The sequence below is a fragment of the Beta vulgaris genome, chromosome 3 (assembly GCF_026745355.1).
Source record: "Beta vulgaris subsp. vulgaris cultivar EL10 chromosome 3, EL10.2, whole genome shotgun sequence".
Lineage (NCBI taxonomy): Eukaryota > Viridiplantae > Streptophyta > Magnoliopsida > Caryophyllales > Amaranthaceae > Beta > Beta vulgaris.
The window spans coordinates 43,547,801-43,562,256 of NC_079204.1; the positions used below are offsets into that span (position 1 = coordinate 43,547,801).

At 37.8% G+C, this 14,456-nt stretch overlaps 1 protein-coding gene across 1 annotated transcript; it reads right to left on the reverse strand.

Annotated features, from left to right (window-relative positions):
• Positions 1-253: 253 nt before the first annotated feature.
• LOC104883641 (MDIS1-interacting receptor like kinase 2) lies at positions 254-3,426 on the reverse strand. Its single transcript, XM_019247419.2, has 2 exons — positions 876-3,426; positions 254-780 (listed from the first exon to the last, which is right to left on the reverse strand). The coding sequence occupies exons 1-2, from the start codon at positions 3,424-3,426 to the stop codon at positions 443-445; spliced, it is 2,889 nt and encodes a 962-aa protein (XP_019102964.2). The 3' UTR covers positions 254-442.
• Between the last annotated feature and the right edge of the window lie 11,030 nt (positions 3,427-14,456).

Sequence of the window (14,456 nt, forward strand, 5' to 3'; positions counted from 1 at the left end):
TTTCTTGTTCATCTTCTATAAATACATGCCTAGTCCTATGAGGCTAAGTGATTAATTTTGAGAAAAACTGATGTGCGTGTTTTGAATATGTTGAGCGAAGGCTAACACTAGGTTTCCGAGTAGTAAACCTAAACAAACAATCAAGATTTATTTGTCCATACTCTTAACCACGACTTAAGAGTAATATCATTTTAGTTTCATTGTTGTTCGTCCACAAAAATCATAAAACACAAAAAGAGTCCGATTTAGCTACCAAAATCACATCACAATTCTATACTATAGAGTATAAATATTGACCATCTCCTAGAAAACATGGCTATTTACTAATAAAATTGGACTTCTATTTTGGAAATCGATTGATAAAAACCATTGGTCCTGCATGGTGGTTGTTATGGTTTTGGAGAATCTCTAATTGAGGACATCAAAATTCTAATCTGAACTTCTAACAATCACTTTCTATTGGAGTCTCGCTTCCACATTTAATTTCGAACATTTGAGATACATGATTCATGGTAGGCCTTGATAAGGGATTATTTTTTAGGCAAAATGTTGCCAACTCTAGAACAAATTCCAACTGCTGTATGACCTTTTTACCTGTTGGATAGGCAAGACGAGAGTCTAAAACCTCATTCAATTGTATTTTTTCATGGTCATCAGAAAAGTTTGAACATAAAGTCATTATATGCTCTTGTGGATGTGCTCCCATTAGGACTTCAAGTGCCAGAATTCCAAAGCTATAAACATCACATTTTTCGGTCACTGCCATGGTATAAGCCAGTTCTGTAGGAGAGGAGATATGTTAGCTAGGCAACTAGAGTTACTATAATGTATGGAAAATTAAAACTAATAATTTGTATGTGTGGTGGATTTAGTACCTGGGGCAAGGTATCCATATGTTCCAGCAAGTACGGTCCAATTAGATGAGTCCGGGTTAAGGAACTTTGCGGTGCCAAAGTCAGAAACACGAGCTTCCAGTTGGGAGCATAACAAGACATTTTTACTTGATATGTCGCGGTGAACAACAGATGGTAAGCAGCTGTGGTGCAAGTATGCCAGGGCATCCGCAACACCCTTAATGATTTTCACTCGTTTGCCCCAGTCTAGCTCCCTCGCTCCCTCGTTGCTGTATAAAACATCGGCCAAGCTTCCCCTCTCCATGTACTCATACACCAAGAATGTCATTTTATCCTGCAAGCAGAACCCATACAACTTCACGATGTTCCTATGTCGAATCTTTGTCAAAGATTTTACCTCGTTCATAAAGCTCTTGGCCACTAGAGCTGCCTTCTCTTTGGTGCCAGACTCCAGCTTTTTAACTGCTAATACTTGACCGTTGGGTAGCTCTGCTTTATAAACCCTCCCATACGCCCCAAATCCAATGCAGTACGTACTGTCGAAGTTTTTAGTAGCCCGAACTATATCTTTGTACATTAATTTCCCATCATGATTCAATGCAGTAAGCATGCTTTCTGATCTGTTAAACTTCTGCACTTGATGTAATTTACATTTCTTCACTCTGTATCTTTTACAAACTATTATGCTGCAGGTTAAAACAAAAAGGAAAGGAAGGATGCTTGATAAACAAACAACTAGGATCAGCTTCACACAGTTTTTGTGCCCTCTTGCTGGGAAAGGAGAAATGTGTGTACTCTTGCACGGTTTCATACCCGTTATCTTACCACAAAGGTCCTTGTTATCAGAAAAATCTTTAGAAGGGAATGAAGAAAAGGCACTACTCTCAGGCAGGGGGCCTACTAGTTCGTTATGAGAGAAATCAACTCTCTGTAAGCTACCGATCAAGGCAAGAGAAGCTGGGATAGTGCCATTCAGATTGTTATAAGACAGGTTTAAAGTTTGAAGGTTTATTAGCTGTCCGAGTTGTGGTGGTATCTCTCCGGTGAGAGAATTATAGCTCAGGTCAAGAAAAAGTTGCAGCTGTCTTAATTGCCCGATCTCTTCTGGGATTTGACTCGTTAACTGGTTGTTGCTCAAGTTCAGGCTCAGAAGATTCATGCACATCCCAATTTCATGTGGGATTGGACCTGTCAAGCTGTTGTTGGAAAAGTCCAGATGCTGAAGGTCATTTAGATCGCCAATCTGTACTGGTACTTGTCCTGAGAGCAAATTGTTTTGCATATGCAATTCAAGTAGTTGCAAGCCATGTCCAACTTCTGAAGATATGTTCCCGTAGAGCCTGTTTGAAGAGAGGTCTAATACAACTAAGTTTGGTAGCTGGAAAATGTTGTTCGGTATTTCACCCCTGATCGAGTTTCCAGCTATTCGTAGAACAGACAAGTTATATGACCTACCCCAGTTTGCTGAAAGCTCACCTCCAAGTTGATTATAACTCAAGTCAATGTAGTTCAAGTTTGGATACACTCCAAAGGCTTGGTCAAGGTCTCCAGTGAGCTGGTTATGTTCGAGGCGAACTCTATACAAGTCTGGGCAGTTCCATAGGCTTATTGGTATTGGACCTGTAAAATTATTATAAGCAGCACTGAAGTTTACTAGTTTTCTGCCCTGGCAGACTTGCGGGGGTAATGTTCCCACAAAGTTATTTTCGGCCAAGTGAAGAACAGTCATTGCTGAGAGGTTGCCAATCTCTTGAGGTATGTGACCAGAAAATTCATTTACAAACAAGCGAAGGTCGGTCAACTTGCTGAGTCTACCAATAAAAGCTGGAATTTCTCCAGTGAAATAGTTTTGGTTCAAGCGAAGGATAGTTAATTCACTAAGATTGGCCATAGAAGCAGGAATATGACCCGAAAACTGACTATCATCGAAAGCAATAAGGGTGAGGTTTCTACAATTACCTATAGTAGAGGGAATTGGACCAGCAAGAAAAGTTTCCTGAAGAAGAAGTCTTTTAATTCTGATGAGCCCTGTTGTGCTTTGTTCTGTAGGGAACAAAGTTGGAGGTATTTGGCCTGTGAGATTGTTTCGAGAAAGGTCAAGCTCCTCGACTAGAGTTAGATTGGAAAGGGAAAGCGGGATACTACCATCAAGATCATTTGTTGAAAGATCAAGGTATTGGACTCTAGAAATCATCCCTATACTAGTAGGGATTATACCAGTGAAATAGTTGTATTTAAGATCAAGGCCAATCAAGTATGGGAATGAAGAAAAATTTAAGGCTTCGAGTGTACCTTGCAAGCTTAGGTAGGACAAGGTTATGTTGGTGACTCTTCCTTGGTTGTCGCATGCGATTCCTCGCCATCTACAAGGGCTTATGGTGGAGGAAGAATTGACATTTTTTGTTAATAGCCAAGATGTGAAAAATGATTGGTTTCGAAAGCTTTGTTTCCACCTGAACAAGGCCTCTGCCTCACTTTGTCCTGCAACATATGCATTGCATGGACACAGGAAAAGAATGCAAGTTATAATCATTGGAACTATAAGTTTGATACTTCTAGTACTATTAGCCATCTTGCTTTTCGATCTTTTAAAGTGTTGTAGCTTGTGGATAGTCGAGCAACTGGCGGCATGGTCACCTTTTATAGGTGATCTTGCATCTTGTTTAGTTATTGAATCGTTTCTTTTAAAAAAAAAAAAATTGAATAGATTAGTTCTTTCATCATAATTATTAAGATATGTTTGATGATTTATCTACTTTGAATTGACTTCAGGTGATCAGCTAAAACAAATTAAAGGAGAAGAATGGATTTCAATTTGGTCAAACAATGTCTTTGATCAGCACGAAAATGAAAGTGTAGAATTGTGGAAATAAATGATTTTGACGGATACAAGGAGAAACTGCTTACAGTAGGTTTTTCAACTTCTTTACTAGAGTATTTCAACCTCAGATAAACTTTTGGTTCATTTAGTAGCCAGTAAAATATTCACTTGACTTAATTTAATCTGTAAAGGGATTTTATCTCTATTACATAAGGGAAGGGGGAGTAATGATGTCCTCTTTTGAAATGTCTATTTTTCCCCCTTCCCTTTCAAAATTACAGATTCACTTATAAATCAAAGGGGCTTCAAATCATAAAAGCTTTTCATAATTACAACAATCACTCACAAGTCAACAAAATCATAAAATTGCATAATTTACATTATGCAAATCACTAAAATGAGGAAACTTTACAAACTACAACCTATGAAAAAATTGACTTGAAATCAAAGTGTCCACTTTATTTACAATTTATGAAGTATTGTACTTAATTCAAAAATCAACTAAAAATTATAATATTAGAAATCATAAATAAATTCAATAAAATTTCTATTTTGTTCATAGAATTTAACTTTGCAAAGTAAAAAAAAGTCAAAAAGAATGAGAGACTTAAGTGACAGAAACTAAACCAATCAAATTTTACAACTAAAAACAATTATACTTCGTATGTCTAATGTTCAAATTTTGACTCTTATGCCGAAGAAAATTGAGGTTCTGTTTCGAAAAAAATTCAAGCACGCATCGCGTGCAGAAAATTCTAGTATCCTATAAGGCTATAACTAAGGTTGAACATGAACAAAACAGTTCACAATTGTTATAGTCTGAGCTTGGTTTGTTTTTTTGAATACTTGAGCTTAATTTTGTAGTTTGAAGGCTTATGCGACTTAGACTATTGCAGACTTGTTTTTCCCATGTAGCCCTCATCGGTAGATGCCATACTCAAACTCAATTGTGTTTAATTCGCCAGCTCGTTGATCTTAAAAAATAAACAAGTATCTTCCAACAATTCTATGAGAAATTTATATTCTTTAGGCAAAATTAAGTTATATTGAACCAAGTTATGTTATAGTGCTGCTTGGCTTGACTTCACATGTTGCTATTGCATATAAATTTGTAGTTTGGGGTTTTCTTTTCTGAACTAACCTCCACATTTGCATCCCTTTTCAATGTCATCCCCAACATTTTAAAAATTACTAAGTGTGACGATTTGTGAGATAACATAACGAAAATAAAGAGTCTTATTTTATTATCTCCACAAACCACATCCCATTTTGAAGTTCTCATACGAAATTACTTTGGATTGGGTATATACAAGATTCTGGATTCGTTTGATAACATCGCAATTTGGGATCTTAGTGTAATTAACGTGGGGTCGTTTATCAAATATATAAAAACATACATACCGAGTGTCCGGTCGATCCTTGTGAAGTTTTAGTTATTTGAAGGGTTTTTTGTCCAAAACCCCCTTAACTTTTGGGCACTTTGCGAGAAACTACCTTAAATACACAGAATTGTCCAAAACTACCTGAATTGTACAAAACCGTTGTTGACCACTACCTTACCCCCGTTGACCGTGGTTTTCAGCCCCCGAAAAACCACGTGTCGAGCACATGCGGCGGTTTTCGACCCAAAAAAGTCCATCCCAACCCTGGCCGCCACAACCACCTTACCCCCGCCCCTTTTCCAGCCTAACCAACCACCCCCACCCCTGTTCGACCCTCCCCCAGCCACCCCCGCCACTTTTCGCCCCCAGCCACCGCCACCTCTTTTTTCGCCCCCAATTCAGCCACCCCCACCCCTTTTCGCCCCCAATTCGAACACCCCCGCCCCTTTTTGCCCCCAATTAAAACCCCATTTCGACCATACCCCACCCAATTCGAACCCCATAGGGTGGTTTAGGGTTTAAAGGTGGGTTAGGTCAGATGTCGTGGCTTAATTTTGGTGAGGACGGGCTGGGTTCGTTATGCAGTGGTGGTGAGGAAGGGCTAGGTTCGTTGGGCGGCGATAATGATGGTTGAAAGGCGGTGGGGGTGGCTAGGGGTGGTCGAAATGGGGTCGGGGTGGCAGGGGGAGGGTCGAACAGGGGTCAGGGTGGTTGGTTAGCCTGGAAAAGGGGTGGGGGTAGGGTGGTTGAGGCAGTCATGGCTAGGATGGTCTTTTCTTTAGTGGGAAACCGCCGCACGTGCTCGACACGTGGTTTTTCGGGGCTTAAAACCACGATCAACGGGGGTAAGGTAGTGGTCAATAGTGGTTTTGTAATGATCATGTTAAAATGACCAATGCACCACCTAGGCCTAATGATCATGTTATCATCAGTTAGTGATGGCTTTATGGCATTTAAGTGTCGAAGATTTTTTTTTTTTTTGTTTGAATAACACGAGGATACAAGATTTCGATACCCCCATGGTTTTTGCAATAGCTCTCAGGTTCGTTCTTGATGGAACGGTATTTGCTGTGACCATTCTTTTGACATCAAGGTGATAACCTATATGACTATATTTTCCCTTATTCTTGGCACCAACATCAGTAGAAAGTTTCTAGTTTTCAAATCTAAAAATGAAAAAACGAATTTTCAGATCTAAAAATTAAAATCGAAAATCAAATCTAAAAAATGAAAAAATGAAACCCTAAATGAATCAGATCGAAAAATGAAAAAAAAAATTCGAAGTTGTGTAGTCGCTGGTATAAAAGACAAATCGCATAGTTGGAATCAATTGCTTCAATGACGATTTCGAGTGTTTACCGGAAAAACCGACCCTGTTGTGCTCCTTTATTTACCTTGGTCGTGTTCTGCCATTATCAATTTCTTCGATGGTGATTTCAGTGGCACTTGCGAGTTCAGCGATAAGAGGCTAGGGTTCGAATTCAGTGTCGTCATCTTGTTGGAAGAGAGAGAGAATTGCATTCAGATGGGAAGAAGATGAATGGGTTTAGAGGAGAAGATGAGAGGCGCTCAAGAGTTGAGAGAGAAGGCGAACGGGTTTGATGAGAGAATGGAGATAGACATGAGAGAGAGAGGGGCGGGCGCTAGAAATGTTGGTATGAGGAGTAGAAGACAGTGAGAAAGTGTGAGGGAGAGGCGCTAGTGTTTTAATAAAGTGGTTCAAGGGTTCCGACGCAAATTATCCTTTTGCAACGCATATTAGTTATGTGCGGCGCAGATAGGGCTTCAAATTTTTGTCACTTGGATGCAGCGATGTGCGTCGGATAGGCCTTGGTGTTCGACGCACATGAGTGATATGCGTCGCACATCAATAGGGTACGACGACGCATATATCTGGTATCTGGTGCTTATGCAATGATGTTTTGCGACGCACTCTTCATAGCATGCGACGCGAATTATGTTTTTGCGTCGTTTTGCCTTTTATGCTACGCCAATGGACCGACGCAAATCGTCCTTTTTCTACTAGTGATTAGGGTGAAAGCATGGATTAGGGTTTACATGCATTGTTAATGTGATTGTAATGATCTAAAGATGATTATGCATAGATATTAATCATATTTATGCTTTGGTGTTTTGGTTTTCAATGTTCTTAATCGAATTTTGAACTCTTTATTCATCCCCATGAATCAACTTAATTTCTAGGCCAAGTTATTGCGTAGAAAATTAATGGGATCCTTTATTAGGAGTATTTCGTATTCATTGAACCTCTTAATCAGTTGACTACATATAATTCGAGAGAGGATTTAATTGATTGATTACGCGATTATTCTTGAGGAACATTCGAGAGAGGAATCGAGTACTTTAGAGGTCGCTTTTGAATCACAATTGCATTAATGGTCTTTGTCCATTTTGATTCATACTAGTAAACTCTAGTGTCTTCCTTATTGATATTTACATATCGTATTATTTGCTAGTTATTTGATAATAGTTAGTTTTAGTTATTACAAAAATCATTCAAACCCCACAAAATCATTCAATTAGGTAACTTAGACTTGTTAAACTTTGGTCGTTAACCCAATTTTCTTGTGGATCGACCCTTGACTTGTCGTTACTACGTTCTCAGTAATTGCTGGTTAGGTTTTTCAAAAATATTGTTTGAAAAACGATTTTTTGTGGCTTAAGGACACACTAAAAACCTGTTATCAATTCTTCATAGTCATTGCTACCTTTCGCTTCATTACTTCTATCATACATAATTGCGAACTTAGGAATACGTGATTTAAGGAGTGGGGATCATATGCATTGAAAGCATCTTCTCATGCCTTGACTTGTTGTAGAAATTTCCTTGTTTGAGTTTGATCTTTAAACGATTCGATTTCTCTAGAAAGATCTAGGTTTAAGATATTCATGTCTTGGCTATTTGGGGGTCGATTGATCAGATGAATATTCATGTTTAGAGTATTTTGGCTATTTAGGGGTCGATTGATCAAATGAATATTCATGTTTAGAGTATTTAAAACGCTTTGAATTCAAGATAATTACTTGATATATTTGAGAGTGCATTGTCATGTTGGATGTGAATTCGTCGCTCATCCCATGATAGCCACTTCTGTTTAACTACAGTTTGTAGCTGAATCACTATATGCTTCTTTATACATCTTTGTTGACATTATTAATGGCATTCAACTCTATTTTATCCCTTGGCATATTGATATTTTTCCTCTTTGCTACCACCATTTGCACAAATGAAAACATTCCAGAAGAATTGCCTAATTATATATGTTGGCGAGAACTTGGCCAAATATATGGACCCAATTTTGACCTCAAAAAAGTGGCAGTAAGTGGACTTACGGAGCCAAATGTTTCCTTCAAAAAGTTGGTAGCAAACACGTGAATGGGGACGCTAATAAAAAAACTCTGGTTGTCACTATTTTTCAGTGACCCACACATATCAACAGTAATATAAATTATTCTTTTATTTTTCCTTCTATGTCCCCAGCCCCACAATACTATTTTTCCTAAAATTCTATGCTAAAAGAATTGAATAAATAAATAAAAAATGGAGGAAGTATACTTCAAATCTCACTATTTCTTGGTCCATGATTTGTGAGCTAGACAAATCGGTAGTAGATAGGAAAGGTAAGAGTCCATATATTTTACTATAATAAGCTTAAAAGTAGTAATAATGAATATGAAAAATTGACATAGCTAATTTCAAATTTGGCTGATTATCTTAGTAATAGCAACTATAAATTATTGTTTAATAATTCCAACTATAGGAATTATCTTCTCAGCCTGATTCAACGACCTGAAAAAACTGATTGAAAGGTTTTAAAAATGGTAGAATATTAGACGATTACATTGTTAGCATCATCGTTATAACTTCCAGGCTCATCGCACTATCGCAGTTAGAATAAGTAAGCGTACGTTCCTAACAGAACATATAATGTATTCATAAGAAGAAAAAGTGATGCGTAGGCATTTGCATCAATAAAATTATATAGGCATACGCTGCATTGTAGAAATTTCCTTGTTAGATTATGTTTGTTATATTTTGACTCAGGTGTTCAAGTAATAATAAATGATTGTAGAAGTTGAATACTGTTCAAGTCAGACTAAGTGAGAAAGTAATAACAAAAGTAATGCGTAGACCTTTGCATCAATAAAATTATATAATATCTTATGCATCTATACTTATCTTTTATACACTGCCTCAGTTGTTAAAGATCGTTACATATTTACGTTTTTCACATTTTACAAATTTTATTTTTGATCATCGTATGAGATGTAAATATGTAATACATAAGAAGAAAAAAAAAATTTACGCATGATTTTGTTAAATTCCCTTCATATTTATTTTATAAAAATCTACTTTTTATAATATTTACAAATACATATAGAGATATCAGTGCTCAAAATTTGCATTGTCATAAGTGAAAAGTGTAAAAATATTTTTGAAAAGGAGATAGTATATGTGCTAACACGGTTTGGACGAAACTTATCTATTATTCGTAAATCCCACCCTACTTCTTAAACTATCAACTATTGTACTAGTTGTTACCTATCATATATTGGACTTGTTCGGCAATAACTTTTAAATTCGCTTTCAGTGTTTGGACTTTGGACTTAGTCTAATAATGGTGAACTTAAAGTAGTTGTTGAAACGGATTAAACTAGTGTTTTGAAAAAGCTATAAAGATTAACTTTTAGGGTTGAAGTATTGGAGTACCTTTTGAAGATATATTCGGCAAAAACTTTTTAATTAGTTTTTAGTGTTTTGACTATGTCGAAACTCTAATAATGGTGAAAAGTTGTATTTCGTGAAATATTGTTTGAACCAGCTTTTGGTGTTCGAACTAATGTTTAAAAAAGCTATAAATATTAGCTTTTGCGATAGAGTTAGCTTTTGAAATAGCTTTTTAATTTGAATATATACAGTTTATTTTTGCTATTTGTTTTATACTAACAGTTAGTTTTACCGAAAATCAATTGTCATAAAAGTTATTTTCACAATTAATGAGTCAAATTCATTATCTGACAGCTGACAGCTAACAGCTACTTCTACTGCTAATAGCTACCTTAACAACTATTTTTACCGAACAAGTCCATTTTATTATTTTTCTAAAATAATAACTATTTTTACCGAATATTGTGTATTATAAAAGTAATTTTCACTATCAAACTCTAATAGCTAATTTGCAGTATTACACCTCCCCCTCCCCCATAATTTCGAATGCTTATCCAAGGTATTAGTTATATTTTATTTTAGTTGACTATCTGTTGTTAGGAATTGCTATGAATTAACGTAGTTGAACAAATTATAGTATAAAAATAGAGAAATTAAGGAAAGAAAACGGACTTAGAGAGGCTATGAATCTAGATTGATTAAAAAGTAAAAACTGAAAATCCTGCAAAATTGTTAAAATATTCAAGCTTTCGAAAGGCTTGATTCTCTCTCAATTGAACTCTTAATAGCTTATCAAAATTCTCATTTATTTTCAACATGTCTTTCACATTCTACGCTGCTCTATATTTATACTACTTTTCTAACAAACAAATATTCCCCAAGTAAACTAAATATATAATATCTAAAATACCCTCCCCTCCTAATATTTAATTCTTAGCATAACATACCCCCTAAATTTCCACCTTGTCCTCAAGGTGAGAGAAATTGGCACAGACTTTGGGCAGCGGTATTCAATGCCCTTTCGTCTTTCATGCTTAAAAATGAGACGTGACTTAATCTTGCGTGGCGGCTCCTCATGAGTAATTTAATTATGTTGCTGGCTCAGGTGGCATAGTTATGATGAAAGGGTTATGAGGAGTATGAACTATGGAGAAGTATATGGAGTGTCATGTTGTTTGTTTCTGGTTTGTTTGTGGTAAGTCCGTGGGTTGATAGGGTAGGTGGGTAATTTGTTTTTGAGTGGGGTGGCTCATGTATCATGTATGGTAAGTAATATCAGCACCTTTGGGTCTAATGGTATAGCTTCTTATCTCCACATGGGAGACCAAGGTTCAAACTTAGTGGAAGCAAAATTTCACATTGTTGGAGGTTGGGGGGGGGGGGAGGTTCGGGCTTATTGAACTTCTGGGTGAGTGGTCCTGTGCGAGGACAGCCTAGAGGAAATTCATCTTACCACGGATTCTCGAAAGGGGACCATAAAAGGTATCGTAAGTGATAAAAAATTGGGGTTTAGAAATGGTCGGCTAGGAATAGAAAAATGAGGGTTGAATAATTAGGTGTATAGCTTGGGTTTAGAAGTAGTATAGTTAAAACGGTTTTTCACCATATACCCCTGACAAATTATTTTTTGCACCGTATACCCTTTCAACTTTTGAAATTCACCATATACCCCCCACGTTTCAAAAAATACATTGATTTACCCTTAATGACTAACGGTGTTAAACTCCGTTAGTCATTAAGCCTTAAACCCCCCTCTAATCCTAATTAACTAACCTAAATCTAACCTTAACCCCTAATCTAATACCTTAATACTAACCCTAACCCTAAACACCCTTCCCCCACCCTAACCCTAAGTAAACCCTAACTCTCTCACTAACCCAGCCCAGCTCCCCACCTACCCCCAAACCCACCGCCCCCCAAACCCAACCCAAACCCATCCCCACCAAACCCCCCAACAACCACCGCAGCCCCACCAGTCCCCTACAACCACGCAACCCCCATCCTCCCTCCCACCCCGTAGCCTCGCCACCCCCAACCCCCAACCTCGCAGCCCAACAGCCTTCCACGCCCCACCCCCGCGCCCCCTCTTTGATTTTCTCCCCAACCCAACCGTCCTTCCCCCACTGATTTTCTCCCCACCCTTCGATTTTCGCCCCTAACACTCCTTCCCCCACAAATTTTCGCAACGGTGTTGATGATGATAATGAATCTGGATTTTGTTTCAAAAAGTTTTGAAAATCTGGGTTTAGGGTCGCAAAGTTTCGAAAATATGGGTTTAGGGTCGAAATTTTTCGAAAATCTAGGTTGTGTTTCATGATTCAATCGGTGGAAGGGGTGGGGGTTATGGTATTGCAGAGGGGGTGGTGGGGGCTACGGGGAAGGGGAGGGAGGGTGGACTGCGGGGAAGGGAATGGGGGTGGTGGGGGTGGTGATGTAGTGGGGGAAGGGTAAGGGATGGGGTGTGCAAATCCGGTGGGGTGGGGGGTCAGGTGACTGCAAAGGGGGGAGGGAATGGGGGTGGTGGTGTAGTTGGGGGAAGGGTAAGGGATGAAGGTGCGCAAATCCGGTGGGGGTGGGGGTCAGGTGGTGGTGGGTCATGGGTCAGGTGGTGGGGGGTTAGGTGGTGGGGGGTCAGGTAGTGGTGCACTAGTGCTGGTTAGGGTTGGGGGGGTGGGTTGTGGGCTAAGGATGAGGGTGGGTAGGGGTTAGTGGGCTTTTAGGATTAGATTTTTTGGTTAATTAGGTTTAGGGTTCAGGTAGTTAATTAGGATTAGGAGAGGATATGGCCTAATGACTAACGGAAGTCTAACACCGTTGGTCAAAAGGGTATTCGAAAAGTGAGGGGTATACGGTGAATTTCAAAAGTTGAAAGGGTATACGGTGCAAAAAAAAAAATTGTCAGGGGTATATGGTGAAAAAACCGTAGTTAAAATGGGGCCCAATGTTCATTGGTTAGTGAGATGGAGAAACCATGGATATTTATGTATAGGGTTTCGTGGGCTTGGTATAGAGTGAGTTGGGAGGAAGAGCAAAAGTTTTACCATGGTTTACTTCATTAATTGGAGTGGGAATGATATGATTTTTGATGGAGTTTCGAACTCTTTTTGTGTTTTGGAATTTTTATATGAACAACGAAATTAAAGATAGATAGGATCTTAAATCTAGGTTTAAGAGGTTCTCTTGTGAGTCTCGACTCCGAGATCACACAAAGTCTTGGTTTGTATATTTGAACACTCAGTTCTATGCAATCAGAACAAGCTTAACACGTTTTCTTAAACTCAACAAAAGTTATTTTATTAATGAATTAAAAAGCCTTATAAAGGACTGTAAAAACAAAAGGAGACAAACAAACCCTAGTCCTACTAATTAAGACTAGGAAACTAAGAACAAGATAAGAAAAAATAACCACACCCCTAATCCAAGTAGAACAAGCTCAACTTGGTGACTACTAACTAAACTCCGTCCTAATACTATTATAACTCTATTCCCCAATTAGAATCCTAATCCAACTAGGAGTTGGACTTCTAACTAGAATTACAACTCAAATAAAACATTTAAACTCCTACTATAATTAGGAGTTCTAATCCTACTATAATTAGGATTTTAATACTCTTATTCCTACTAGAACTAGAAAAACACACCAATCCTAACATAACTAGAATTTATAGGAAATGAATCATCCCTCACATGGATCATCTGCTCCCTCTTGAAAACAACCCTTGTCCTCAAGAGTCTTCCAAGCACTCCAAGATATCATCCGAATCGAGCACACAACAAGGTAAACAATCTGAATCTTGTCTCGATCAGTACCATGCTTGGCATTACAAAGTTTTAATCTTCCAAAACTCCAACATGACTGTAGACTCACTTTGATTTTTTGCCTCAAAACAACATGAAGGACCTTTGAATAGTGAAGATTAGGAGTGATCAAATGGGTCAATACATAAGGAACTTCAACTAAAGGTATAGATTCTGTTGCATCAACGCAAGGGGGTCGAATCTTCCTCTCGATAAACTTCAAAGATCAGATAATTCGCATGGAAAGTACAAAAAGTTTCAACCTTTATGTCCTCTTCAACAACAATCAGATCTGAGATTTTTTCCTCTATGTCGAAAGGAACATCTTTAAGATACTTATTAAGCTTTTCATCTAAACTTTGAGTCGAATCATATATTAAATCCCACTTTGATAGTAGTCGTAGTGATAACTCGTCAAATATTTCGTCATTAGTAAGCCCGTCACAAGAACGAAAAGAATAATTCATGTATACAATGATATAGGTTAGAATTTGTTCACAATCTAAATCAAAAGTTCAGATGTCAAAACCCTGTCAAAACTACTTGAAATCTTGTGAAATTTTTACATCATGTAGCCTTGTGTGTCTGGAACACTCAACCAAATTTCATCAAAAAATAACAAATCAATTGATTGCAGTTTTTGTTTTACCAACAGTATGAAATCTGCCCGAAAAATAGAAATTTTCGTCCAATGTTTGCGTTCACTATGACTTCGTTACTAATCAAAATGGACTGAAATATTTACACAATGTAGCCCTATATATATGCTTTCCAACGAACCAAAACAATTTGAACACAGAACGCGCCCATACGCACCGTCGCAATGACCCCTTGTATAATACCAAGATGATGTGATTTTTATTGGCGATTTCAAACTCTTTTTATGTTTTGCAATTTGTATATGAACAACAACG